The 25,641-nt window shown below is 46.7% G+C and overlaps 1 protein-coding gene across 5 annotated transcripts in view; it reads right to left on the bottom strand.

Annotated features, from left to right (window-relative positions):
- Positions 1-874: 874 nt before the first annotated feature.
- Positions 875-25,641, bottom strand: part of LOC111929237 (ligand of Numb protein X 2-like) — a 28,937-nt gene continuing 4,170 nt past the window's right edge. Inside the window, exons 2-12 of one of the 5 annotated variants that reach the window (XM_086850099.1) lie at positions 25,349-25,378; positions 16,952-17,379; positions 14,236-14,456; positions 12,759-12,955; positions 11,237-11,602; positions 9,165-9,350; positions 7,997-8,171; positions 7,618-7,828; positions 3,814-3,972; positions 2,801-2,965; positions 875-1,950 (exon numbers count right to left, since the gene is read on the bottom strand). In XM_086850099.1, coding sequence (XP_086706225.1) covers positions 2,830-2,965; positions 3,814-3,972; positions 7,618-7,828; positions 7,997-8,171; positions 9,165-9,350; positions 11,237-11,602; positions 12,759-12,955; positions 14,236-14,456; positions 16,952-17,340 — 2,040 coding nt within the window. In that variant the 5' untranslated portion in view covers positions 17,341-17,379; positions 25,349-25,378 and the 3' untranslated portion in view covers positions 875-1,950; positions 2,801-2,829. Of the gene's footprint in view, positions 2,966-3,813; positions 3,973-7,617; positions 7,829-7,996; positions 8,172-9,164; positions 9,351-11,236; positions 11,603-12,758; positions 12,956-14,235; positions 14,457-16,951; positions 17,393-25,225; positions 25,379-25,641 lie in introns of all 5 variants that reach the window. The other 4 variants (XM_086850098.1, XM_086850096.1, XM_086850097.1 and 1 more) reach the window with 4 other exon arrangements.

Below are 25,641 nucleotides of genomic sequence, written 5' to 3' on the forward strand. Positions count from 1 at the left end.
CCCCGTCCCTCCAGAGCCCAGGCCTGGCCAGGGCAGTGCCAGGGGGGAGAGGGGCCCAGACCCCTGCCCAGGCCCTCAGAGCCTGCATTTGCTGCTGCTGGGCCCTGCTGGCTTCTCCCAGCACAGCCCCTCTGGCCTTGCTGGGGCAGGCAGTGCCCCCAGCCCCCCGGATCAGATCCGTGCTGCCACTGGAATGGTGCAGCCAGGTGAGGGGGGTTGGCCCCAGCCAAGGACATTTCTGCCACCTTTGCATGCTCAGGTGTCCCTGGTGCCTCTCCAGGGGTGGCCAGCGCTGTTCCACATCCACTCCCTGACCTCCTGCACTGTTGGAGGGACACAATTAATGGTGATCACACCCCTCCAGCCCTGGGGGTGCTGTGGGAGTGGGAAAAGGGAATCCAGCATGGATTCACTCAGAGCTGCACCTCCTCCTGTGTCATTTGAATAAGCTGGACCCAAGTGACAGAATATGCTGAGGTGGAGGGGACCCCCATTCTCTAATGGGCACAGGCTTTTGGGGCCAGGAGCAGCTGTGGATTTAAGGTAAATAGTTTTAAATTGGCTTCTTTTCATTAAAGGGAGGTAAATTGTTTCTTTACTATCAGGGAAATGTGAAGGTGGGGTGCTGGAAATAATCTGTACTTTCATCAGGAAGCTGCTGCAGGTTTCCTGGTGTTGGGATGTGAGGTTTACTGCTGCTGAGGGATTTTTCCAAGCCACAGTGTATTTCAGGATAGTCCAGCTCCTTCCCTGGGAGAAGCAAAGAGAGTTCCACCATTTCCTGCCACAGAGGAGGCAATCTTGCTGAGGTAACCTGTTCTGGGGATTAGCTGCTCCATGGAAAGAAAAGGAAAGACCACACCTCTAATGCATATTTTTCAGCAATATTACAATAATTTATAAAGGCATCAAAACAAATTCAACATCTATTAACAACGAGCTGATTTTGGAAACAAAATTTAAATTATGAGGACATTTTGGTGAAGTTGAAGGCACCTTGAAAGGAGATGGAGTAAAAATGGTTCTGCAGCCTCCTCCTCCTCCTCCTCCCTCCACTGCCAGCCCAGCAGCTGCACAGCTCTTCCCTCCTGCCCTTTCCCCACCTTTGGGGCAGGCAGTGGGAATCACCCTCTCTCTGTCCACATCAATATTTACTGTTCCAGGCACAGATTCTGCACATTGATTGGAAAGAGATAAAAAATTGCTTCACGTTTTTGTGTCCCAGCGAGGTCAATGATGAGTTTTCCTCAGTGGATTATTTTGCTCTCAGCATTCAGTAGAACAACAGGAGAGCAGCCCTGGAGCCCAGGTAGCCCCAGAGGTTCTGTCAGAGTCCCCAGAGGTTCTGCTCAGCCCAGCCAGGGCTGCTGTGAGGATGATCCGAGGTTCCTGCTGTGTCCTGGGCTCTGGGACAGGCCCTGCTGTCCCTGCCCGCAGCTCCCAGCGCAGGAGGTGAAGTCACTGTGTGTAAACAAGGCCCAGGGACAGCAAATGACAAACTGCCAGCCCAGGAGAAGCTTCAGCTGAGGCTGGGCTCCTTCCTGCAGGGCTGCTCCAAGGAATTAAACATTCATTCCAGGCAGCATTTGGACAAGGAGCAGGCTCCCTGGATTCTTAAAAAGCTGGTCCTGCAAAAGGTGCAGCAGAGGCAGCACAGGAGGAAAGATCTCTCAGTGAAACCTGCTTTGAGAAAAACCCATCATTTCTACTGCTCATTAAGCTGCTAAAAAAAGGGAATTGCTTCAGGTGGAGTTTGCAAGTAGGAACTTTCACAGTGTCAGAGGTCAAACCACCCTGCCTGGGCTTCAGTTCTTCAGTTGTGAATTTTAACTGCACAGTGGGTTTGAACTGAAGGCGGGCTGAGCACAGTCTCTTTCTGGAGGTGACTTTTCCTGCAGCCAAGGATCCTTTGAGCTTCCCCTGATCCCATGAGTTGATATTTTGCTCCAGCTGCAAGAGGGACGTGAACAGAACTGTGGGAGAAATCTGACAGGTGCCCTCCTGCTCCTGCCTGAACTCTGCCCCTCATCACTGGAAACAAAAATAAAATGGGCATCAGGCTGGGCCAGCCCATTCCCCTCCTCACCTTCCTTCTGGGGAAAAAGCTGCTTTATCAATCCTAAAACCAGGGAAACTTGTGTGCAATAAGTGAACCTTGCCCTTGACCTTTGGTAAAGTCACATTTTGCAACATATTTCAATGAAACTCCTGTTTCTGATACCTTTGAGAGTGGTTCTTTAAGCTGTTGAAATTGTCCCTTTGCAATAAATCAGTGGAGTTGGCAGGATCCTGCATTAGGATTTGTGACAGGACCCTCATACAGGGAACTGGCCCAGCAGCTCCGAGTTTTATTGTATTAACACATTCCTGGGGTTACTGACACCTAAAAATGAGGACTGGGAAATCCTGATGGGTACAAGTGCCTAAATTGGGTCCCCATCCTTACAGATTTAGTAGCTGCTTCTAAAAGCCTCTGTTTTAACCTGTTCAAATACTCCGTGGAAAGCAGAGCCCGAAAATCAAGGCAAGCCTCAGCAGCCTCCAGGGCAGGTCGTGGAGAAACACTGGGAAGAGTTTTCTGTGCACCACCAGGCCTAAGGAGCTGTAATGAGCCTGGGAAGCTCCAACAACTGTGGGATTAACCCTTACTTTGAATTTGACATCCAGGTTTGTTGGTAAAATGTTTTCCATGAAAAGGAAGCGAGGAGTCTTCCGTGGCAATGCACTGGGAGCAGGAGTGGAGCAGTCCCTTTTTCCCTCCCAGCTGTGGCCTGGGTGGTGTCTAGCTGCTGTTGGATACCTGGAAGTGTTGGGGCTTTGGTGGAGCTGTCACACGAGGCTCCCTGGCCAGGACACCACAGTCAGGGTCACTTTGTTCCTCTGCTCCTTCAGCATTGGGATTAATTCCGAGTTGCTCATTCCTATTGCTGGCACTCCGTTCACTGCCACGATTTCATCTCCACACCTGCCCAGAGACAGAATCCAGTCAGGACTGGGCTCAGTATTAACCCTGCACCCACCATCACCCTCAGCCAAATCAACTCCTCCTCCAAAGAGCTTGGGACAGAGGGGAGGGGAACGATGAGAACCTGCTGCTGCTGGGGTGCCAGCAGTGAGGGGCAGGCAGCAGGGCAGGAGTTGTGCTGCTGAAACACTGCTGGCCGTGGTCAGTCCTGCAGCTCCAGTGGCCCCACTGGCATCATCAGAGGTGTGAGAGTGACACAACCCAGCCCCTCCTGGGGGGTGTGAGGGGCTGAGCCCCCCCAGCGCTGCCCCAGGACTCCAACAGAGCCCAGCTGAGCCCGCTGCTCCCAGCTCGGAGCCAAGCCCCGACCCTGTCCCTGGCTGTGTCCCCTCTGTGTCCCTGGCAGCCCCTCCTGCCCCAGAGATGTCTGTGGGCTCCTGCAGCCCCACCCTGCTCCTCTCACTGGGATCCGTCCCCAGCAGCTCCTGCTCAGGAGGGCCTCTTGTTACCTGTGCTGGGATACTTCTAATCCAAGAGGTTTTATACTCTGGAACCTCCAAGACTGATCTCAAACATCCTCTTTCTACTTTCACCTAATTACTCAATTAAACCCTTCGCAGTTAGGTTTTAAAGGGCTGTAAATTCCTTTTCATTGCGCCTTTGTGGAGAAACCAAAGCGGTGCTTAACGCAGGGCTTAGTTTGTTACAAGTTTGGTAACAGTATTAACTCTCGAAGGAGATGATGAGCGAGTCATTAACCGGGAGCTGAGCTCCTTCCAAGGGTCAGAGTCTGGGAAGCGCCCCCAGCCCTGGTGGTGGTGGTGATTCCCCAGGAACCTCACACCTACTTGAGTTTCCTGTCCCGGAATGCCGGAGTCCCGGGCACGATGGTTTTGATGAAGAAGGGTTGGTTTCCTTTGCTTTCCTCAAAGCCTCCCACGATGCTGAAACCCCAACTCTCCAGGTTTCCTTTACTAAGGACGATATCTTGACAGAAGTGAAGGTAGCTGTGTCAAAAACAGAGAAATTGTGAGGAAAATTGCCTGACCAGGAATTTATGTTTTCCCTCATGGAAAGCACAGCCTCATTTTCCTGTTTTTTAGGATTTGAAACACCCCTTTGCAAGGCATGTCAGAGGGTTAATTCCCAAATGGGATGATGCCAGACCTTTAGAAATCTTTCCTCAGTGTTGCTTTAAGAGCTGAGAGGGAATTACCCGGCTCTAAAGGGGTTTGGGACCTGCAAGACTCCCGAATAACTTTGTGAATTCTGCTAATGAACAGCCAGTGGCAAACCCAAATTAACGGCGAGCAGCAGCCACACCCATGCAATTAATAAGAGAGTTTTTATCCCCTCGGTGCAAGGAAGGTTTTCAAATGTGAGCTGCAGCAGCTGCCAGATGAGAGCAGGGAAGGGTTTTCCTGCAGGATCCAGGATGTCCAGTTCCACTCGTGGGCTCCTTGCTTGAGAGCTCCCTGGTTCTGGATGGTGGCCAGCGAGGTTTGTCTCCTCAGGGAGCCTGGGGAACGTGAGATGGAAGTGCCAGCAGCACAGACCCCACCAAGCCATGGCCAGGTGACACAGGAGGTGACACAGGAGGTGACACAGGACCGTCTGTGTGTCCCGGCTCCAGCTCAGGTTTCATCCTGGCACGGCGGAGCTGTGAAACTTCTGCTCATCATCATCACCCCACTGAGCTATTCCAGCAGCTAAACTTTTCCTAATAAACGTTTTTGCCTCAAGGGCTTTGCTTGAGCAGTTTTTGCTGAGGAGTTTCAGATTTCAAAAGCCTTCCCAGTTAACTTCTCACCAGGAGAAAAATCCAATTATCTACTTTCAACCTGTAATTTACTTTTGCAGCAGTTTTTCACACATAAACACCAAGAGCCCCAGCTCGAGCTTACTGATTCCTCCACGGTTTCCTTCCACAGGTACAAAAACACAGCTCTGAGCCATGGCTGTGGCAGCTCCAGTGAATAAACAGCCCCAAGAGCAAAAGTGGCAAGGGCTAGGTCAGCACAGAACATAAATAAAAACATCAGGCACCTTCTCCTGGAGCTGGGAAGGGCTGTTTGCTAGGAATCCGTTTTCCATATTAAAAAATGGTTCAAGGAAGAGAAACTTTAATTTACTAGCATCAAAAATGACTGTGGGAAAAGAATTTGGGAGTTTAGGGAAGGTCGAGGCGCAGGGTTTATGGTGCCAAGCACGCTGCTGAGCTGGCAGTTCCTGCTCCCTGTTGGAGTTTGGAGCTGCAGCAGGGCCGGGACTGGGAGCTCCACACAGTTCTTGTGGGAAGAGTCACACTGGAGCCAGATAAATCCCAGGGAAGAAAACTGCTTTTCCACCCCCAGGACTTCTCCACAAGTGCAATGTGTTTTCAAGAGACAAAGGTTTCAGAGAGAAAAATCAATCTGTAAACTTTTGTTTCTGGTACCTTTGGGATTCAGGGTGTGTTGGATTAGAACATCCAGTCCAAACCAGCTTTTGAGATGGTATTTTATACCAACAGTGGCTGGTGTGGATTTAACGTAACGCTAGGAAGAGGTCAAAGTTTCTGTTTGACAGAAACAGAAATCACAGATATAAGAATGGAGACCTGAATGGAGCTCTGTGGGCTCAAGTGTTGCAAAGATCAAAGACATTTCCCTAACCCTGAGCACTCGTTTCAGCTCACACCTTTCAGCATCAGGTCTGGGATCAAACTAGAAAGAAACACATTCCTCTAAAAAGAAAGGGGTATTTCTGCTGGAGCAGAGCAATAGCTGAGGGGAAAAAAGCTGAACAAACCCCAGATGGCACATGCAATTAGCTTTGAGCTTTCAGCTTGCAGAACATTCCAGCACAGTGAGACCAGGGCAGCCAAAAGGAGCCGATCCCAGTGGAACAGCTGGTGCTGGGACCAGTTTGGGCACATTTTGGGGGGTTTTGTGTGTCAGTGAGGTGCACACGGGGTCTGTCAGGGCCACAGTGCAATGGCCATTCCAATGCAGCACTGGGGCTTTGGTTGAGTGTGAAGGAAACCCAGTTTGGGTGGGTCAGGAGCTCTGGATGGGAACCACACCCCAGCAGGTGAGGGAACAGGGATCACTGCAGCTGCACCTCCCAGAGCCAGCCTGAAGGGCCAGAGGCACCCTGAACATGCCCTGGTGACAAACACGGGTCCTGTGCGTGACCAGCCAGGTCCCACTGGGAGCAGATGGGAAAAGGAGTGAGGAAGCACAGAAATTACAGCCCTTCTTAGTGCAGGAAAGGGGAGGAAGATCCTGTCAGATCCCAAAGTGGAATAACCTTGCTGTGTGCCTCTTACCAACCCCCACAGCCAGAACTGCAGACACATTCCACGGCCAGAATTCAGGCTGGAGTAAAAGGAAGTGAAGAGCAGGAATCACTTCTTGCTTCAGGAGTCCAAATGAAGGGGGAACATCAATACCAGCAGCAAAGGAATTTCCAGCAATGCATTAAATGGAGGCAATGTCAGGACATCCTGAAATGAGGGCAGGAGATACAGGAGTACAGAAGACTCCAGTCCCTGCAGCAGAGTGTGGGGAAGCTGCAAGTCACCTGACAGCCAGAAAAATTGGGAAAGGAAGAAAAGAAGCCCAGCCAGGTTTTGCCTTGCTGTAGTTCCCTGCAGCAGCAGCAGAAGGAACAAACACCAGGCAGCATCTGAGGGTTTGTGCCCAGGTTTGGGCTCTCCAGGTGCAGCTCAGAGCCAGATCACACCAAACCTGCCTGGAACAGCCAGGCCAGTTCCTGGGGGAGCAGAGGGAGGTGGGAGGAGGTGCTGAGCACAGGCCAAGTACAGGAGACACAAAAGCTGCCTCTCCTTGGGCTGGTTTGTTGAGCATTTACAGGCTGCTAAGTAACACAACAGAGGCTTTGTGAGTGGTTCTTCTCTGGGTGTCTCAAGGAACAAGGCTGTACATGATCCAGGCTTCCCACAGCAGGTTTGGCTTTATGTTCCACCTGCAGATGCTCCTGCAGTCAGCTGGGTTGACAACAAACTCTGCCTTTCACGGTGTTTTGATGTAGCTGCTAAAGGGAGGGAGCCAGAGGCTCACCTCTCCAGGAAGGAGAGGGAAATTCAAGCTTCTGTGGGAATTTACCAGATTAAAACCTGGCCTAAGCCTGTGCTGCAAAGCTTTGCAGCAGGAAAACTCAGCTGTGCAGAATCATTTCTGCTTCATGCTGAAGATGACACCGTTACAACAGCCAAGAATTAGACAGAAAGAATGTCTGCCCCTAAGTGAGATGGGCAGATTAGAAACTCCCAGACAGCCCAGGTGTCTCTTGGCTTGTGTTAGGGGATGCAGAAAGAGCCACAGAGGATTTCAGTCAGTAGTTCAGCAAGGACTGTATCTAACATTGGCTACTTCTCTTTTAAAAAGGCGGTTTCAGAGCTTCTAAAGCAAGGTTCCTGTCCAACAGGAGTGTGGGAATGATGGGGCACTCCAGAAAAACAGTGCAAGTTCCTTATGTACTCATTATTCTATGATCTCACTGGCAAATGAGGCTTTCCACTGCCTTTCAGCTAAATGGGAATACCAGGAATGCTTCCAAATTCATCAACAAAGTAATTAATTTCTAGTGTTTGAGTGAAAGTCAACCCTGTAATTAACAGCTCTCCATCCAGTGCCTGACAAACATACCTGGGCAATCCAAGCCACGTGATCCAGAGGGGAGACCAGCTGAATCCTTGCTCCCTGATGTCCAGGGATGGCTCTGGGGAGTTCAGGGAGAGGATTTCCAAGGCTTTCAGTGTCACTGAGTGGGAAGCTGCATTGGATTTCAGTGCTGACACAGCTTCATAGTAGTTCAGATGAGTCAAATCGATGCCATTTATGCTCAGAAGTACATCCCCTGTTGATGAAATAAAAGATTATTGCAGACTTTTGGCTATGGAGCCCATTTCAGCCTCAAGGGGTCATGGGAACTCTGTTTCCAGCCTCTCTTCAGTGTCCAAGTCCAGCTTCCATTGGAAATACCCCACAGTTCCTAAAGGATAAAGGGTCTGAGAGCCTCCCTTACCTCTCTTGATTCTGCCATCCCTGAAGAGGCATCCAATGGGCTGCACACTTGTCACATAGATAGGGAGCTTGTTTTTGTTATCCCTTCCACCTCCAATCGTGATTCCCAAAGATTCCTTTGGCTCCTTTTTTATTGCAACTGTCTTCTCATGACTTACATATCCCTGAGGCAAATCCTGCAAAGCATTGACAGCACAAAATGCAGCTTCATTAATGCATTTAACAGAAGCCCAGCTCTGGAAGACAACAACATTTGTTTCCTTCATCCAGAGCATTCCAGCAGTGGTGCTGGAGGGCAAAGCCATCTCCCCATGTCCTTGCTGGGGTGGGAATACAGAGCAGCATTTCCAAGGTGAACCATCAGTGATGTCCCAAATCCATTTGCTGCAGGGAGATGCTCCCTCTGAGGAGGGGAATTTTGCACTGAGGAACCAGCTGTGAGCTCATCTCAAGGCTGCCCATGCCAAGCAATGAAGCTGAAGGAATGTTTAGGTTGCAGTGAAGGCACACATTAGAGCACAGGCTGTACAACAGGGTGTAAATGCTACTCGGGGATTTAAATGCAGGAGCCACACTCCAGCCACGCAGGACAGCAACTCCCTGAGCTCCAGGGACACTCAAACACACCACCCTGAGCAGCTGCAGCAGGTTTTCATTCAGCTGGAAGTTCTACACACAGATTTTCTCTCTGGGTTCAGCACATTGGGGATTTGCTGTGTCCCCCAGAGGGGTGGCAGACCCACACTGCAGTCACAGCAGCACCAGGGGATCACTGGGGATTCTTCTCCTGGACCACAAAGGCTCTGGCTCCACACCAGCTCAACTGGGTGTCACTGCAACACCCTCAGTGTGTGGGGTTTGATGGATGTCAGGAAGCAAATCCCAAAAAATCTCATGGATGGCAAATTTCTCATTGCCCTTTCCAGACATCAAAGGATTGTTTTTCCAGCTCTGCATCAACACTGAAGAAATTTTGTCACCTTTTCCCCTTAAAATTATGTTTCCCTACAGATGACAAAATGGTTCTTCAGTACCAAAAGCCCCAAACCTGCCCAAGCAGAAATGGAGCTGCTGATCAGCCTTCTGTGACAAAATACCATCACAGAACAACACCATGCATTTATTAAACAGGGAATAAGCAGCACCTTGGCTTCCTCTCCCATCCTCACCTTCTGGTAGCTGGATTTTCGTCTGTAGTGGTTCTGTTCTGGTCGCCTCCTGTGGTGCACTGGGCTCCCCCCATTGCTGCTGCTGCTGCTGCTGCTGCTGTTGGAGGTGCTGCCATCCTCCACTGGCTCCCCTAGCTGCACCCCAGGCTGCCTCAGGATCACAAAGTTCACTCTGGACTCCGTGGTCTGCCCAGAGAAACAAGGAGTGGAAATTAAAAAGACAGAAAAATGGGTTAGAAATGAGGGACAGCCCTCATTGCCTCGGGGAGGGAGAAGGGCTGGCATCAGTTCCTACAGAGGTTTTCCAACATCCTCAGTGTGATGCAAAAGTCTTTTGTGACAAGCCAGGGAATGTGATTGGAAAAAGAAAAAGGGAATTAGCAAACATGAGTCAGAAGGAACAGGAGTAGAGGCAGGCCTCACTCGTGCCTCTCTCCCCCACAAATGCCAAACAAGAGAAGGTGGAAAGGGATGATTAATTCCTGCACTTGGCTACAAACAACCAACACAGCATCTTGTGTTGTGCTGCAGAGTGAACAGAGCTGGAACCCTGGCTGGCCCCCACTCACAGTGACCATGACAGTTTTTATTGCACGGGAAGTTGTTAAAAGTTCTTTCCCTCCCCAGCTTTGTTCATCTATTGTTCAGCATCTCCCATCCATGTTTTCCCCAGAGCACCTCTGGTTAAACACTTCACCAGCTGCATGTCTGGCCTTGGCAGGGCTGCAGGGGAAGTGTTCCCATTGTTGCTGCTGCTCTCCTTGGGTTTGTTCCTTCAGATCACCTGACAGAACCTTATTGTGAAGGACTCACTGGGGAAAGGGCCACATGCTCGTTTCCTGCCTGGGATGACAGAAATGCAATTGCTACTCTCCCTCCTTGCCACAGGACCTTTCCTCTCTGTGCCAGAGTGAGCTCCCTGGCCTTGGAAAAGAGACTCTTTAAGCTACATTTAAGCAAGGATTTTAATCAGCCCTCAGAGGGAACAGATCATGTTTGAAAAACTGCCACAGTTTTACACAAATGTCACTTCCAAAGAGATTCAGCCCCCAAACCTCATGAAGCCAGTTCTGAGACTTTGGTTGCTGCTTCCAATGGAATCAAAAGTTCCTCATATGGGAGTTGTGTGTGCACACTGCAACAGGAATGCAGCAGCACCTGTGGGATGCAAACAAATTCTAAGAGGTCGTAGAACAGAAGCACAAGATGGAAAAGGACCTCAGGGCTGGAACTCTGCTCTTTCTCCCATGGCACTGCACTCCTCTGATAATTGTGAAGGGAACTGGCTCTCCCTCCTGCTGACCTCACATCCTTTCTGGGATATAAACAGAATGGGATGAGGTGCATTGTGTCAGGATCTGTTGATAAAAACACAAACTGGAGGCACTCGCCTGGGGAGATAAAGAATTTCAACTGATCTATGTGATTTCTGCTGCACATGCAGCAATCCTTTAATCCTTTAACTAGAACTCTTTGCCCACTCCTTCCACCAAAACATCTGGCATGCTGCAACAGGAGCACATTCCACAGGGAAAGACCACCCCTCTTCTACCCATTTAGTACCTTGGAATGTTTTTAGCCTGAGGTGCTCCACGTCATTTTCCAGTCTCTCTTCACAAATACAGGTAAAATGGGCTTCAATTCAGAGGGATCTGCTCTGTGCTGCCAGCCCATCCCATCTCCCAGGCAGTACCTTCAGCGTGGTGGAAGCACAAGAGGCTGCCCTGATCCCATCAATCCACACTGTGCATCCCAACATTCCCTCTGCAAGGCTGGGAGGCTGCAAACACCACACTGGAGATGCAATCTCCTCGGATGAACTCCTGTGCCGTGAGCCACTGCTTCCCCTCAGACCTGGCAGGCATGACTCACCACGGATTCCCACTCTTGGTGTTTATCTTCCCTCGGAAGCAGCGCTTCCCACACATCCAGAGGGGAGTCACTTCCCATGGGAGGGATTTGGGGGAATGCAGCTTGCCCTGGTGTGTTCTGTTAGCCCTGGCTCAGAACAGGAGCCCTGCCACCAGCCACTCACAGCCATTTCCACACAGCCTCTCCATGTCTGAGCTCACCTGGATTATCTGGGCAGCAGCCTCAGGAGTTCCTTGCCTCAAATCCTGGCCATTTATTGACAGGACTCTGTCATTCCGACTCAGCTTCCCATTCTTGGCTGCCAAGCCTCCCTCTAAGAGATCCAGAATAAAAATCCCTGCCTCGTCAGTCTTCCTGATCAGTTTGATTCCCAAGGGTTCGGACCGGTCTCTCTTTACCAAGGTGACATGGATCACTTCCCGGTGTGTGCAAGGGGAATCCTGCTGTGCAGTCTTGTTGGAAAAGCCCTTCTCCTGCAGGACCATGAGGTGGAGAACAGGGCCTGGGTGGCGCAGGAAGGAGACAGCCTGGCAGTGAGTCACACTGCTGATGTTGACGCCATTCACCTACAAAGACAAACAAAGCACTCACTAATCAGAGCCCACATTAATTAGGCACTGTCCGCACTGTGGGGCACGGCCAGGCTGGAGCAGGATGGAAAACTCCCTGTGCAGTCTCTGACTCTGATGCACATTTGGGAGCAAAGTTTGCTGAAAAAGAATGAAGAAAGATGATGGAATTAGGCTGTAATTGGTGAATAACTGAGGACAGGACAAGACAGGACAACCCACACAACTAACAAATCTAAAAATGTTCAGTCATTCCTTCCATGCCAAGTAAATGCAGATTTGCCTTCCCTTAATTTCCAGCATTCAGTACAGGCTCGGAGAAGACCCAGATCTCCACTTTTGAGTAGTCCACAGTCTACAAGCTTCTGGAATCATCCATCTCATTATGCTTTTACCAGGGTGACTCTGAGAAGGCAACATTTGCTTTGCCTGCTGTCACACAAGATTCTGTGCAGTCTTTTAGGTTGTTGATAGGGCTCCCAAGCGTGGGACCTGCCCTATTCACTGAGACATGGACAATCCAACTGGATAAAACAGGAGTCACTGTGGGTCCACCTGAGAAATCAACTCGGAGATCTCATCAGCCACTTGTGTGTGGGGCTGCCAGCCCTTCCTGGTGCCCAATCCCATGGGATAATGAGGATTTATGGCTTGGCAGGTGATTGGGCAGCCATGGCTGCAGGTGCTAACCACTGTCACAGTGTGTACAAGGTGTCACCTCGGTCACCCAGGGCCACACAGCCCTGCTGGCCGTGGGTTGGAGCTCTGCATTTACTCACATTTTGGAGCTGATACTCACTGCCAGTCAGCAGCTCTCACCCTGGACCTGCCCATGGAGAATATGCAGCTTAAGCAACACAGTGGAGCAAGCAATTATGAGACTTCCTAACTAGAGCAGAGAAACGGGGCTGCTGTGTGAAACCTGTCAGGAATCCTTTACTTTATCCAAAACAGCCTAAATTTCAAAAAGCTGTCAAATATACAGAAATACGAGTCTGGCTGGTAGGAATGCCAAAAGTGACACACAACACTGCTGACACAGAGGTCTGATCAGTGCTCTAAAACCTTCAGCTGCAGAGATTTCCCAGTTTTTCCAGGCATTCTCCTCCCCCAGTCAAGGGAAGCAATGGGGCTACCAGGGGGGTTTCCCTACCTCAAGGATGTGGTCTCCAGGAGCAATTCTTCCATCAGCAGCAATCACAGAGTCCCGCAGCACTTCCTGAACAACGATGTTCCCTAGGGGGGTGTCCTTACCCCCAACTATCCTCATCCCCAGCTCTTCCTCAGGATCTTCCCGGTGGATTTCGATGGTGGTTGTTTCAGCCACAAGACTGGTTCTTTGAGGAAGGTCTGGTAGTGGAAATTAAAGAGAAAAAGCAACACTAACAGAATTTTCCTTTTCACAGCACCCCAAGATTCAAACCCCTGGCAGTTGTGTTCAGTGTATCATCTGGAGGGAAAGCAGCTATCAGGAGACCTAAGGTCGCATAAAAAGCTTTAAACCCCTCTGTTCTTTAGAGTTTCTCCAGAATTTTTCCTGTTCTCTCCTAGCTTTTGGTGAATCCAAACTCTTTGTTGTTGTTGCTTGGGGTTTATTAAAAGGCAGTCAGCATGGTTTGGCTATATTTAGAGATTTATTTTTCTCCTGTGACAGCTGGCCTACTAGAAGCATTCACATAACAAATTCCAGTTTCCATGATGCCAGTGAGGGAAAGGGACTACCCAGCTGTAATTACTGCTCTGCAACTTCCTTCCTCTAATTTCCTTTGCTCCCCTTTTCCCATCCCCCCTGTAAAAGAGGAGGAATGTCTGGCTGTTTCACAGCGTACTGGAGATTAAGCAACGCTGCACTTTGAAGATGAAAGTTGTTGTTGGCAAGTGGGATGTCCCAGCACGGGGACACTCAGGGCCTGGCAGGGCGAGGGGCAGGTGTCACACCAGGGATGCAAAACCTACTCCAGGTGTGCTTTGGGAAAAAGCCAACAGGGAACTGAAGTGACCTGTGAGTTACCTGTCCCAGGCACGGGGGCTGGAAGCTGAGCCTGACTTTGAGACAAGGCACTGAGCTTTCCACTGCTGCCTCCTACCAAGCTGAGACAAGTGCTGCTACCCTGGAGATGGTGATTTGATCTGCAAGGCTTTCAGAGCTGCCTGTTAATCCAAAACTTAACTTGTGCTAGAAAAGCACCAGGAGGGAGGTACTGACCACTCCAGGAAACTGACTGTATATTTAACTTTCCTAACAAGATTAAAAATAACCTGGAACACTTCCTAGTTACAAATTACCTGGCTTCTGCAAGGGCTTTAAGTGCTCCACGTTCACATTGCCAGGGACTGCCTTTGTTTCTCCATGGAATACTGCAAATACTCACTGTAAGCTCACAGATTTTCTCCAAATGGTTTTGTAGAGTTTTGTGCTTGTGAGCAGACTCTGCCATCCCTGATGCACATGAATGCATCTCCCTTCTGCTCAAGGAAGAGGTGCCTCTGATAACTACTAATGGCTGAGTAGCATTAAGGATGTCTGACAGTGCTGGGGACACTTAAAAACTGAATTTTCTGAGATAACCGCCTCATTTGTATATTATGAAAGGTAAATACACAGTTCCACCTCTGTGCCAAACTCTCACCTTCTTCAGTCTCCTCAAAAGCTGGGTTAACCAGTCCAGGCTCTGCAGTCCCCAGTGACACCACAGCAGCTCCAGAGCTTTCTGCCACAAGTGAGGAGCCTCCACCTGGGACCTCTGGATCCTTGTTTGTCTCCCCCTTGGCAGGAGGATCCTCCTTCCCTTTGGGAATGGGATTCTTTTTCCGCTGGAGTTCAGATTTGTATTTCTTAAACCCAGGACACCTGGAGAGAGATTGGCAGGGACTGTCAGTGACTGCCTCCACCTGGGCAGGTGACCCAGCACATGAAATCTCTGACAAAGCTGTGGGAAGAAGCTGGTTCCAGATCTCACCAGTGCAGTGCTGGTTTCCCAGATGATAGAGTTGAATCTCATCTGACCTTCAGTTTCTACTTACACAAGTATCAGCTTAAGTGCAGCCTTGTTATTTCACTGCTTTTGAAATTATTAAGCAAATTATTTGAAAAAGAAGAACGTAATAGAAACAGGAGTCTCCCTTGCTAAATATTTACCTGGCAAACACTCCATGAAGAAAACAATCTTTAAATATAAGCAAACACTGAGCTCTGACGTTGTAGAGATCACTGTGAACTGTACCTTGATGCAAAGAAAGTGGCTCAAGTTTCAAGCTCAGCCTTGAATTAGGCTTTGTTTTAACACATCAGCTACACACAAGAGCAGCAAGGGAGGATTGAGCATTTTCTGCTGTGGAATGAGGCCTGGGCCTGGGTGCACTCCCAGTCCGTGCAGGTGATGGCTCTACCTGAATGGGAGCAATTGAATTCCTAATCCCACTGACTGCTCCACACAGAGATCCCAGAACTGGGATGCAGCTGTACACACAAAATGTGCCCTGGATGCAGATATATCACCAGCCTGTCCCAGCACTAATGGGTGAGCTCTTTTATCACAAGCATTTATAAAAAAGATGACAGGTGAGGAGGTGATAAATGCAAAAACATCACTTTTAGAGACATGAGTAGTATTGGGTGTTTAGCAGAGTCACTTTTCAAATTAAACTGAACTATTTACATTCTGGCTGAAGAAGTCTCATCCCAGTATTACATCCTCTGGTTTATTCCTACTTATTTATTCTCCAAGCAGTAAAATAACCCTGAACTTAATGACAGAAGCTGAGTGATCCACTTGTGTACATGTCCCTCTTAAGATACCAAAACACAAATTCAATTTACAAAAGGCAGGGAAATCCCCTGAGAAAATAAGTTACTGTGTGCTTCTTATTTCCTTAAATCTTTTCCTATCAATTAAATTATTAATTATTAAATTTTCCTATCAGTTAAATTATTAATTATTAAATTATTAATCTCACTTAAAACAAGAAAAACCCCAGATCCCAGTGCAATTTTCTTATCAGTTTGTTGGGTTTTTTTCTCTCATTATTTTCCAGTCTGACTGTGTCAAACAGCCCAGGTGAAATAGTCTGGAATCTTAGAATACTCTGTCCCCAAGAAAGACACAAGCAACTGTGGAATATATAAGAGAATGATACAGTTTTCAGGCAGGTCTCTAATGTAAACATTTGAGGTGCTTCTCTCCCTCCCTCCCCTGTGTGTAACTCCTGTGCCAGAGGGATTACCCAGTGACAGGAGTTTACTGATAGCAGGGCAGATTTGCAGAGCAGAGGAAGGCCCAGCCCTGGTGTGAGCCATGGCCCCAGCCTGATAATGAGCAGCCAGGACAAAGGGCTGCTTCGGGAAAAAGGAGATTATAAACTTTCACTGAAGGGAAAGGGGCACCCAAGCACCTTCCATCCCTTCCCCTGGCTCTAACACGAGCTCTCAGCTCATGGGGATTGAAGCAAAAACCACAAGGGTCATCCTTGGCTGGAGCTGCAAAGGTGTTCTAAGTGTACCTGTTCCCTGGCTGGCTTATTTATAAAATCTGTCATTGCCACAACAAATGACAACACAGTTGAATGAACCAAGCCTGTGGCATTTCTCACTGCTGACAAATACACCCTGCCAAGGAAGGTCTGTTCCACCTGCAGCAGGGCTTGCACTTAGCTCCCTTCCCTGCAAATCATTAACCAGGGAGGAACAAGGGTTCTCCACACACCACAGCAAGAGCTCTGTCACCTGCACTCCTTTTAAAGTGACAATATCCTGCCTGTCAACAGCTCCATTGGCAGTGAAGCACCAAAAATTCTCCCTTTCTCCACACAAGAGGAATGGGAAAAAAAACCCACAGTAATTTTAATTTGCTTCTCTTTCTCAGCAAAAGAACGAGAGAAGATAATGGAATTATAAGTAGGTGATTTAGCAAGTGCATAATGTGCAGCTTGGAGGGACTTGCACTATTTGAATCAAAGACTTATGTATTGCACATCTTAATTGGACCAATTAAACCGGCAGCACTGCACAATCCCTTGCTTTCAGAGCCTTGACTTTGTGCCTTTCTTCTCTGCACGAGGGAAAGAACAAGAATAAGCTTGTTCCTAACAACTCCAGAGCTGGTGCCCCAGCTGAGGACCCACAAACATTGGCAGGTATTTGACAGATTTAGTGTCTGCAGATGGCCTGAAGGTGAGCAGCTCATCCTTCTCCTCCAGAGAAGACCCACAATTACACTGTCCTCACCCACCCACCTGTGCAGCCTCACCCTGGCATCTCTGGTGTCCCACCTTGCCCCAGTTGAGGAGCTGCTCTGAGGTTCTGATGAGCAGCACAACAGCAATAACAGGATGGGAAGGGGAATGCACCTGTTCTGCAGGTGAGCTTCCAGCTCACAGCGCTGCATGGTCTGCTGGCACTCAGCCTTGAAAGGACACAGCACAATCAGCTTATCCAGCAGGTTCCGCACCAGGAGGCTGGACTTGTGGCACTGCAGGAAGGAGAGCTTCTTGCGATCCATGGGACAAAAGCTGTACTCCTGCATGAAGTTCTCCAGGCACTTGAAACAGTATGTGTGCCCACAGGGCGTGTCCATGGGCTGCAGCAGGGGCTGCAGGCAGATGTGGCAGATGAGCTCATCGTCCACCTCGTCCTGGAAGTTGTACAGGTGATTGTCCAGCAAGGGGTGAGCCTGGCCACACTCACAGCACAGCTCGGGCACTTGGGACACGATTTCCTCAGTGATGGGATCAGCCATGGCAGCCAGCAGCAGGGAGGAGATTGTCACACAGCAGCTCTGCCACGGACCTCTAGGGAAAGGGAGAGAGAGATTTCCAGCCAACTGCCTGCTTTAAACCCAGCCAATTAAAAATTAAACTAAAAATTCCTGCCTTGAGCTTCCTCCCCCAGAATCTGCTCCCCTCCTCCTTCTAGAACCATCCTGTGAATGAGCAGCCCAGGGATCAGAGCATGCAAGGAGCTCGTTCAGCACAAGCTTTAAGCACGTGGTTAAACTGAGGCTTAAACTTCACACATGCACACACCAGAGACAGGCTAAATAAACCTTGCCCAACATAGGGACTAGAAAAGCTGAGACAAAAACTGCATGTCCTTGAGGGAGGACAACCCAGAGAGGGAAGGGAAAGGAAGGATACACAAGACAGTGATTTTTAGACTTCTTGTGGCTTTCCAGATTATACCAAATCTTTTAAAGACGTGTGTGGTGGAAAGCCAATTTGGAGACTTCTGGTTGTTAGGATTTGTTTTGTGTTTGGGGGGGGGAGGGTGGGGAGGATGAGGCAAAAGAAGAGGAAGAAATTTCAAAAGAAACTTAAATCTAAACCACATTTCCTTCCTTTCAAACCCACTCCCTTCAAAAAAATTTGTTTTAACAAACAATGCATTGTTCCCCACTCATCCATGCCTAAGTTCCCCCATGGAAACAAATTTCCTATAAAAAGACTAAAACTTCCTAAATGGAAAAAATGTAAAGAATAGTCCACATCATTTGTTGTAAGGTTAGAGAGAGGACTGAGCCTCAGCTCTTCTCAGCAGGGAGAGCAGGATAAGGGACAAACTGAGTCCTTGTAGCTGCTGCTCCGATTTTAACAGAAACATCTTCAGTCACATCCATTTTGAATCTTGCCTGTTGTAATTAAATATAAAATTCACTTGAGTTTCCTAGCAGATTACAGGCACAGGGATGACTGCAGGGAGGATTTTTTTAACCTGGCAGTTATTTTAATGAAGTAGGAAATGTGGTATTAAAGGAAGCAAACTACATTACACAGTGGGGGGGTTTGTGGTGATGTTTTGAGGAGTTTGTGATTGATGGGGTTTTTTTAAGTAAAGAATCCCAGACTCTGAAAACAAAACAAAATATAGGAAAAAAAAAAAAAAGCAAAACTGTGATGAAATGGAAAATTTCTGAAACACCATGTGGAAAATACCTGAAAACAATGACTTTATCTGGAATAGGTAAAAGCCCAAGCAAGAGGGAACACTGGTCTGCACCAGTGCCTGGAGGACACAGCTGGCACACAGCAGAACTCGGGAGGGGGTGAGACAAGAACAATAAGATACCAGGAACGGCAAGAAAAAATTAGTCATGGGTTTCTAATAAAAATAATACATCACTCCAATTAATTGTCAAGGTAAGTCAGCTATTTAATTAAAGGGAGAGCATATCACCAACAGAATCAGCCATTTCACAGGCGAATTTTTACCCAGCCACAGGAACTTATTCACTTCAAAAGATTAAAACATCACTGTCACGGTTCCAGGTGGGTACAACAGGAGGTGTTTGCTCCTCTTTCCCCTGCTGCAGTGCCAAGAAAGCATCTTCCCCTTGAGGGAAGCACTCAGCCTGGGTGAACATCCCTGGCTCTTCTGTTTGCCTTCCCTCATTAACTCCTGCCTGGCTGACTCAGTGCTCCCAAAACAAAGCACAGCTCTCAGACAGCACCCATGGAAATGAAAGCAGATGTGTCCATGCCCCTTTCTCTCAGAAATCCCCCTGGTTGGTGCTTGCCTCCACCTGAAACAAGCAGCCCTTCTGTTTCCTTCTTGGCCCTTCTGCCAGCCTTCAGCTGATCTTGAACGATCTTACAGGTGCAAAAGGAACATTTCAACATCAGACCATCACTTATCGTCTCCTACCAATTCTAATCAATCAGCTCAGCACCAGCACTTCATGAAACAAGGAGCTTCCAAGGCCAACACTACCCATCAGAGATACCTGTGCTTCGGGTTGGACTATTTGCATAAAAGTTTGGCAGGTGATGAAACAAATCCACTTTCTCAGCAAAAACAAACCTCACAGTAATTTTGCTGATAAACTACTTTTATTGGGGGGTTTTTCAGATTATTTACCAAATTAATTCTCTGCTCTGTGTTTAAAGGTTACACAAGATGAATCCCATTGATGAGTAATTTCTGAGTAATAACTTGTGGAAGATAAAAGTGTCACCACGATTTTGCTGCTCTAAGCTGATCTGCTGTCTCGCTTCTAGATCCTTGAAAACAAGGGGTGAAGATTTCATTTCAAGGTGCCCAGGTGAATTTTACTTTTACACCACTGTCCCTTCAATAAGGACACCAGGGAACCCAAGGCTGACACTTGTGTTGAAACCCAGCCCAGAGCCTTGGGCAAGGCAGGGCTGAGTGAGCAGCATGGGGAGGGCAGCAGGCTCAAACAAGCCTCCCTTGCTCAGGGACTCGGGCACAAAGCAGAGTTTCTGCAAGGGGAGAAATGCTAAAATCTCATCCAGCACAGATGTTGCTGCAGCCCAACAAGGCCCAGTTGAAATGTGTAGAAAATCAGTGTTTCATCATAACAGGCCTGGCTCCCCTCAGCTTCAATGAGCCACGCTCTAAAGTCAGTCCAGAGAGTCCACAGGATTCCAGCTCTGGAGGGGAGGTTTGATACAAATTCAATCCTGTGCAATCCAATCTCAGCTCCCCATTACAACCTCCAAAGGCCGGACCAACCCAATCAATCCCTCCATCCTTGTGTTGCTTTTTTTGTTCCATCATCCCTCACTCTCCAGCTGCCTTCCAGCAAAGGGTGGCACCTTCCCTGCTCCTGCCTTTCTCCAAAGTGCTGGAATCTCTCTGTGGCTTTTCACTCACATAATGAGGGAAGCACAACATGAGGATACAGCTTGAAATTGTTAACTGCATGAAATTGTTAAAGCCTGACATGTGCATGTGCTGCTCTAATGGACTCCGCTGTTCTAAAAGGGTAATACAAGAAATTCCTCTGGAGTCACAATTATTTAGAGAGAAACACCTCTATGAGTAATGAAGAATTGAAGGAAACAGACCAGCAAAAATCTCTTTATATTTCCTAATTTCTTATCACATAAGGATTTCTTTGGGATCACCTTTATCTTTACTGTATTAAAAAAAATAAATTAGAAAATCACTGTTGGCTTTTTTTTAAAGTAGGATTCCTGGTACTGTAACAGTGACTCAAAGACTAGACATTTTTTTTTAAAAGATGACTTATCAGGTAGTCTAATCTGTATTCCTGCCAAAGCAAGACTATTCCTGACAATATTAGCACATTGCCTATTCTTGTTTTAGCTCTGCCAGGGCCCAGAGCCTCAGATCTGCCCCCTCTGAACATCTACAACACTGTTAATAGCTCTGGGAGGGGTCTGCCAAGAACCACAGCAGCACTGAACCCCTCGGCACCATTCCTGGTGGGCAAACTGCTCATTCCCTGCTCAGCAGCCCAGACTTGGAAACAGAACTGATGACTCACTTCTACAGCTTGGAAAAAAAATAAAAAATATTAAAAAAAGTGGTGATTATCTAAGAAATCTTCCCAAGCCCGTGCCTCCACTTGTGCTGTGACTGAGCAGGAGCTGTGCCTGTGGCACCTGCCTGCCACAAGAGCAGCATTCCAGCTTCCCAGCTTATCACCAGCATTCCCAAACACAGCTCCAGATTTAAAGCATTTCACTGTGCCACCCTTAGTGTGGAGCACAAACCCCAGCTCTGTTCCAGGCCTGTCTGCTCACACGGTTCCAGCATTTGGTACACGTGAATTTTGGCCACAATGTATCTGCCTGAAGTTCATTTCTTTGTGGGGTAACATTGCTGCTATTCCCATTTAAACACCGAGAAATCACATCACCAGAGGCTAAAACAAGACTCACAGAGGCACCAGCTCCTGGGAATTTAACATTTTGTTACACCTCTGCAGAGGACCTCAAGGGACCTACACAGACCACATAGGAAACTCCCGGGGAAAAAGAACAACCCAAACAAAAAAGAATCAAATCAATCCTGTCTGATTTCTAAAACCACAAATATGGTGAGTAAGCAGAGCACATTTCATGTTGCAAAACACAGAACCGTGCAGCAAGGACACAAAACAGAAGTGTAAAATTCCTCCTGAAGGCTATGGGTGACTACAGAAGAAATAATTTTTTAAAAAATCATCAAATTCTCAATATTAAAAATAGAGTTGTATCGTGGGAAATATTTTAGAAATGCCAGGGTTTCTGCTTTGGGGCAGCTGTAGGTCAGCATTGACATGTCGATACAGAAATATTGAGCTGAAAACCCAAATAAAAGCTGGTTTGGGGATTGCAGGACATGTGCTCCACATCTCCTGCTATGTAATATTTCACTGCAATAATTATGTCAGTTATTATATTTATAACAACATTTCCCTGGGAGACTGGAATTGCAACATTCCAACTAAAGGCTAAACAATTAATTAATTATTCGGGGGTGGACAAAATAAGCCAGCACAGTCTGGATGAAGATGGTTGAGGGCACAGACCAAACCTAAAAGCAAGTTCCAAATGGATTCTGATGGAGCAAACCCAATCCTTTACAAATAAAACATGAGAAAAAGGGTCAGAGCTTTTCCTAAACTTTCTTCAAAGAGCTGAAGTTTTGTGTTTCATATAATGGCTTTTTTTTTTTTCCCATTCCAGAGACAGAAAAGCACATTGAAAATGTGTTTGTACTGGGGGGGTTTTGCTGAATTGCATCACTGCTGTGAAGAAGGGTATATGAAATGAGCCAGGTTTTATAGGACAGGCACCACAGTCATCACTGAACACTTCCAGTGTGTTGCCACAGCCTTTCACAACCATCACTGAACTGTCCTTAGTTTACAACAGTGGCACAGAGAAGTGTTGAAATAGCAGAGGATTTTTATAAACAATACTGAAGGAGGTCAATTTTACAAAAAAACACAACACCAAATCCAAGAATGGTTTCAGGTGTTGATACAATTTCCTATTATCTTTATTATTTTCTGATATGGCTGAAGATCAGGCCAGTGAATGTAAAAATCTTCTAGAAATGGTGCATTTATACAGCTAAACAAGAAGCAACCCTTTCACTAATTGAGTTTGCCTTGAAGCCACAGGATTTCTAATGAGCCATCTCCAAGAGTAACTGCTCAGCATTTGTGTGAACATTTTGACTCAGAAACTCTAAATCAAAGCTGCTTTATTGTAATCAGTATCAAGAAAAAATGACAATTTAAATTTCCATTGTCCCCATCATTTTTTATACTCATTCTTTAACCAAAAATGTGAAAATAAGTTGTATTTAAAAGTTGTATTTAACTCCCTGGTGTTTCTGTGCTCGTTAAACAATTTGGTATTTTATCTGCCTCAGCTACTGGGCAAGTATCTGTTTTCTCCACCAGAAAACAGAAAGCCAATTGTATTTTCATTAATTATAATCAGAATCATTATCCTGTTAGACCAGAAAAGGGTTTTTATCCAAGGAAACCCTATCCTGAGAGATGAGCTGAAGGGCTTGAGTAGAGCACAACAACCCCAAGGAGTTTTCTGGAGCAACTTCTGCAGGATCAGCTCTGCAACATTGATGGATTTCCATTTTTAACATAACTCACTTCCAGACAGATTTATAAAACTTTTATAAAAATCTTGCAGATTTTTATAAAAATCCTGTCTGGTTAGTACATCTGAAAGTTCAACACAAGGAAAGATTTGTAATACTCAGTTTAAAAATCTTGCTAGCAATCAACAGCTTAAATTGCAAGCATTTTTAATTTGAGGAGAATGAAAACCTGACATGAAAACTTAAGAAATTGGTACTTATAATTTATTTCTCCCACTACCATATGCTCAGAACATTTGCTTCTCTCTCAGTTAATGATTGCACACAACAGTAACTGTCTCACAGGACCCAGAGTGTTAAAGTAGCAGGGCTAAACAAATGTAACCTCAAAAATTAATCCCAGTACTTTCTGCAGAGCAGGACGTTCTGGTGTTATCATTCTGTTAATATTATCTGGGCAACAAGAGCCAAAAAATTTCCTCTGTCCTCCCTTCTTACAGGAATTCAACTTTCCACCTACTCTCTTCTTTCAAAGGGGATCCAACAGTGACTATTTTAACACAGTGCTCAGAAAAATGGATACATTAAATGCCATCAAATTGAAGACAAGGGCTGCAGAAAAAGCTGTTTTATTGATGGTTTTCTTCCTGCTTTCTCACCCTTGCAAGATGCTTCCACTATATCCACACTCCTTTCTACAGCATATTCCACACAAACATGCAAATTGCTCATTTTGTGCTCACAGGAATTCTTCAGTCACTTAAATCAGTTTGCTTCTTTGCAGAATTTGACCCAAACATTCCTATGGAAGTTTTACCACCCCAGGGATGAATTGTCTTTATTTTTTTATTTTTTTTTATTGTGTCTATAATCATCTTTCTCCAGGAAATTAAATACTCCCACCTCCACCCTCACCTACATTTTCAATTTGGCAGCTATCTGCAACTTTATCCCTAAAAATCAGTTTGATGTTTGTGGGAGAAGCTTTCTACAAAAAAAGAAGGAACCCAGCGCTATTATTTAAGGATTTAATCAGTAATTAACAACCAAAGCTTCTGCAACTCCAACAAAAAGCCCAAAACCTAACAAAGAGGGATTAGGAGATGTGATGTTAAGATTTGGGTTCATCTGAATATCTGGGAGCACACTCATTTTCCAAGGAGCTGTGTTTGCTTCTGGGAACATGAGGTAAAAATCGAGTGTCTAATGGCCATAAATGAGTATCAGATGCTGTTACTTCCTCACTTTCTGTGTGTCTGCCTCCAAATTCCTTCTTTACAGAGAGAGATGAAAGCAAACCTGAGCACCACTGTCCACTTGTGATCTGTATTTGTCACACAGGTCAGGAACAGGCATTGCTTTTTCAGCACAGCACTTCCAAAGGATCCAGGGGAAGCAGCAGACTGTGCACTGTATTTTATATAACTGGATGGTTTAAAAGCCCCTGTTTGAATATCCTCACCAGGGTGGTCACATCAGAGATATTTAAAAGTAATGTGAGAAGGGAGGAGGCGGGAAGAGAGAGACTCTTGCTTTTGGGAGACAAAAGGTATTTCTGTAGCTCTAAGCCTTCCTGTCTTGTGAGAAACTCCTACAGAGCTTTAATCTTTATCACATTCTATCAAAGTGCTACTTTAAAATTAATTTCAGTTAAAAGAAATTAATCTTGGCTACTCTCAGCCTTAAGCATGAAATAACTCATTTTCTTAGTTCGTTAAAACACAAACAAGGAACTCCTGTTTTCTACAAAACTTTACCACAAGCAATCCAGCAGCATGAAAGCAGTTTTGCACCTGGAGATGAAATATTTCCTATCAACAGAGTTTTTAACATCAGAAGCACCAGGTTAGGGCTTTGCTGCAGGATAAAGTAGCACAGAACTCCTCATTACCTGGTCCAAGGATCAGCTACCAGTATCACTATTTGTTTTTAATGGTGTTCTGTTTAGAGTCTGGCACTTGGAATCTCAGCTCCACAAAATAAAGGCAGGATGGCTGAGAGTCATTCCAGAGGCTCCAGCACATTTCCCCTGGCTGGCTCTTCTTTCCCAACAGCTCCTGTGCCCGATGCTGTGGGTGACAGCAGGGTGACAGCAGGGTGACAGCAGGGTGACAGCAGGACACATCACCCTGCTCAGACTTCCTTGCATGGGGTAAGAGGGCTTCTTATGCAAAGTACTTTCCAGCCCAAGCTTGCTCACACTAACTAAAAAAGCTGAATTAAGAGCTAATTAGGTCTGTAATTCCCCTTTACATTCCATCTCACCCTCAGATCGTGGTAAAGGGGAAAGAAAGAAAACAAGTTACCTTCATTTAAACAAAACGAAACCTTCTCAAACTGTGGCTCCCCAGGGCAGCTGCAGCTGAGTTTGAAGTGAATTTAAACTCTGCCAGTGCCTCTGGGTAGGCAGAGCTGCTGCAACCAGTAGCTGAAATGCCCTTCACCACAGGTGACAGCTCCTAAGTAAATAATGAAACAGCAGAAGTCAAAAAAAAAAAAAAAAAAACTGGATTAAGATTACGTTCCCCTAGAGAGACAGAACAGTATTAAATCTCATTTGTAGAGGACTTGAGACATATTCTGCTGGTTTAGACATCTGTGTTAATGGTTCATGAGTTTACAGATGCACATGGCACTGAAGGTGCCTTTTCATCCAATTTCATACAATGTTTCCTGATGTATCTTACTGACTTCAAACAACCCTCACAGCCGGAGGAGGCAA

The sequence above is a fragment of the Cyanistes caeruleus genome, chromosome 14 (assembly GCF_971803275.1).
Source record: "Cyanistes caeruleus chromosome 14, bCyaCae1.hap1.1, whole genome shotgun sequence".
NCBI classification, from domain to species: Eukaryota; Metazoa; Chordata; class Aves; order Passeriformes; family Paridae; genus Cyanistes; species Cyanistes caeruleus.